At 61.4% G+C, this 2,383-nt stretch overlaps 1 protein-coding gene across 1 annotated transcript in view; it reads right to left on the bottom strand.

Annotated features, from left to right (window-relative positions):
- LOC105308685 (glycosyltransferase 1 domain-containing protein 1-like) overlaps positions 1-2,383 on the bottom strand; it is a 20,915-nt gene that overhangs the window by 7,700 nt on the left and 10,832 nt on the right. Inside the window, exon 4 of the mRNA XM_011384671.2 lies at positions 1,228-1,348. Within this exon, the coding sequence (XP_011382973.1) occupies positions 1,228-1,348 (121 nt within the window). The remainder of the gene's footprint in view (positions 1-1,227; positions 1,349-2,383) is intronic.

The following is a 2,383-nucleotide window of genomic DNA, read 5'->3' as shown; positions in this document are numbered from 1 at the left end:
GCTGCCTTTCCCTTGAAGGCAAGTGAGATTTGACAGCCACTCGTCTGCAGTGAAATGCTGTGTGTGCTGGTTAAAACTCATTCCCGAATCCCACTTCGCCTTCTCTTCAGACGCTGGGGGGGATATTTACGGGGGGTGGGGGTGGGGTGGCTCCAGGACAGGCCCTGTGACAACGCGCGGTTCTCGGGCCAAGCTGAGGGACAGGCTGCACGGCCCGTGACTACAGCCGAAGCTGATTTCAGACCACAGAGATGAATGCTGAGCCTTGACCTCAGACCGAGGTGCTGACATCTGGCTGCGGATAAAAGCATTACAAGCCCACACTCGGGGCTTCGGAGGCGTCTGATGCTGGAGTCACGGGCGAGGATGCGGGCCTCCCCCCTGCCCTCGACGGTTTGGATTGATATTTTTAAAATGATGCCACATTAAAAGAAAGTATCAGGTGTGCAACATCGGTCATTTCTTAAACCGAGGGAGGATTTTTTCCTGGATTAGTTACCAAGTTCTCTGAAGCGCTACGTTTCGCAGACTGTACCTTCAGCCACTAAGGTAAAAAATTTCAATGCGTGTCCGAGGGACTCGGGGATCTCACGAATACTTACGATGCCCCCACAGCACCCTCTGAGCAGACCCGGGACCGAGAAGCCCTCCGGGGAGGGAGACGGCGTGTCACCGGCGCGGGGGGTCCGCGGCGGAGGCTCGTTATTCACGCCTCTCCCCGCCAAGCACAGGGGAGCCGGTGAGGGCCCCGGGGCTGGCCAGAGGGTGCGCCCCCGGCCCACGCCAACCAGGCAACTCGACAGGCCAGCCGCTTGGCGAGGGAGCTGAAATTGTGCCCCGGCCGCCGAGCCGTCTGCTCTGCGCCGTCTCCCCTCCCAGGCCCTCTCTACCCCCGCATTCTGGGGTGAAAGAACACACTGGAAAAAGGGGGAAGAAACCACGAAAACAGAGGCTCCTTGCAAAGCCGCGCCTCCGCCCCGCGCCCTCTCCAGCCTCCGCCCCGCCGCCTGCCCACGGGGACGCCCGGCGGGGAGAAACTGCGACGTGGGAGGGAACGATCTTCGTCCCGTCGCAGAGAGAACACACAGCGGCTTTCGAACCCCCGAGGAAACGCGCTTGCTCTTCGCGAGCTGCGAGATGGGCAGGGGCATCGCCGCCCGCCCCCAGCCCCCGGCGAGGACCCCCGTACCACGGCCCCGCGGCACGCCCAGGCCCCCGGGCCCTCACCTCCAGCACCGCAGCGGACATGCCTTCGGAGACGGAGCTGTTCACCAGCGCAGAGCAGTTCTTGAGGGCGGCGTGCAGGTCCCCCTGCGCCATCTCGGGGAGCAGCCGCACCCCCGCAGCCCTGCAACGACAGGGGCAGGCGAGTGTGCCCACCGCGGGGCCCTCGCGGACGGCCGGGACCGGCCGCGGACCCTCCCCACGCGGGCGTCTCCCATAAAGCAGGGGGACAGCCCGCGGCCCAGACACCGGAGGTCGGAGGTGAACTTTTCGCCATTTTCCCCTGAAGGACCGAGGAAACGGCCCTTTTCGAATTATTCGACCCTTTTCCAAACAACCTTTTGAAAAGATGCTAGTAGAGACGATAAGATGTATAATAAACAGAGAGAAACAGAAATCCTGATAGAATGACTCGGCCAACGCCCACGTTCCCGCCTCAGAGGTGACAATTTCCGCCGTCTTGATTATCTCGTCCCACAGTTTTGACTTCTCTACCCCCCCCTCCGCACCCCGTCCCCCGCCGTGGTTAGGGCACTCGGCCCTCCGTGTAATTGATATGCTTTTACAGGTGTGGTTTCTGAGTCTAAGAGCCATATAAAGTCACCTAGCTGCGTATGGGATAAACGGGCCCCTTGGCTGCTGGGGTGGCAGCATGGTGGGCGGAGTCCTGGGGGTCCAGGGGGGAATCACCTAAGAGGAGGCCGACCCCACTGGGGCATGATGCTCTGGCCCTGGCCCTTAAAGGTCTCCCCACGTACGAGGTGGGATGTGATGGGTGGCGCTCTGCAACCACCTTGTCACGGTGACGATGGAAGCCACAGGCGAGGGACAGCAGGACAGCGAGGAGCCCACGTCCCTGAGCCTTACCTGGTCCTGGACCGAGCACATCAGATTTTTTACGTGAGCGTTTAAACCCCAGTGTGCTCAGGCCGGCGTTGTGGGTCTCTGTTACGGGCCGACAGATGCAGTTTACACCAAACACTCTGACAAACCGCTCTCCAAATGGGGCGGCGGTCCCCACGTTCGGCGGCAGAGCACGGGAGGAGGGCAGCTTCCCCCCACGCGACCAAACCCTCGATATTTCAAGTCTTTTTGGTTTTTGCCAATGTGACCAGCGAACACCATCCTGAGGCACGTCCCCGAGCTAGCGAGGCTGGAC

Source organism: Pteropus vampyrus, unplaced genomic scaffold (assembly GCF_000151845.1).
Source record: "Pteropus vampyrus isolate Shadow unplaced genomic scaffold, Pvam_2.0 Scaffold614, whole genome shotgun sequence".
Classification (NCBI taxonomy): Eukaryota; Metazoa; Chordata; class Mammalia; order Chiroptera; family Pteropodidae; genus Pteropus; species Pteropus vampyrus.
This window is presented reverse-complemented; position numbering and strand designations above follow the sequence as displayed.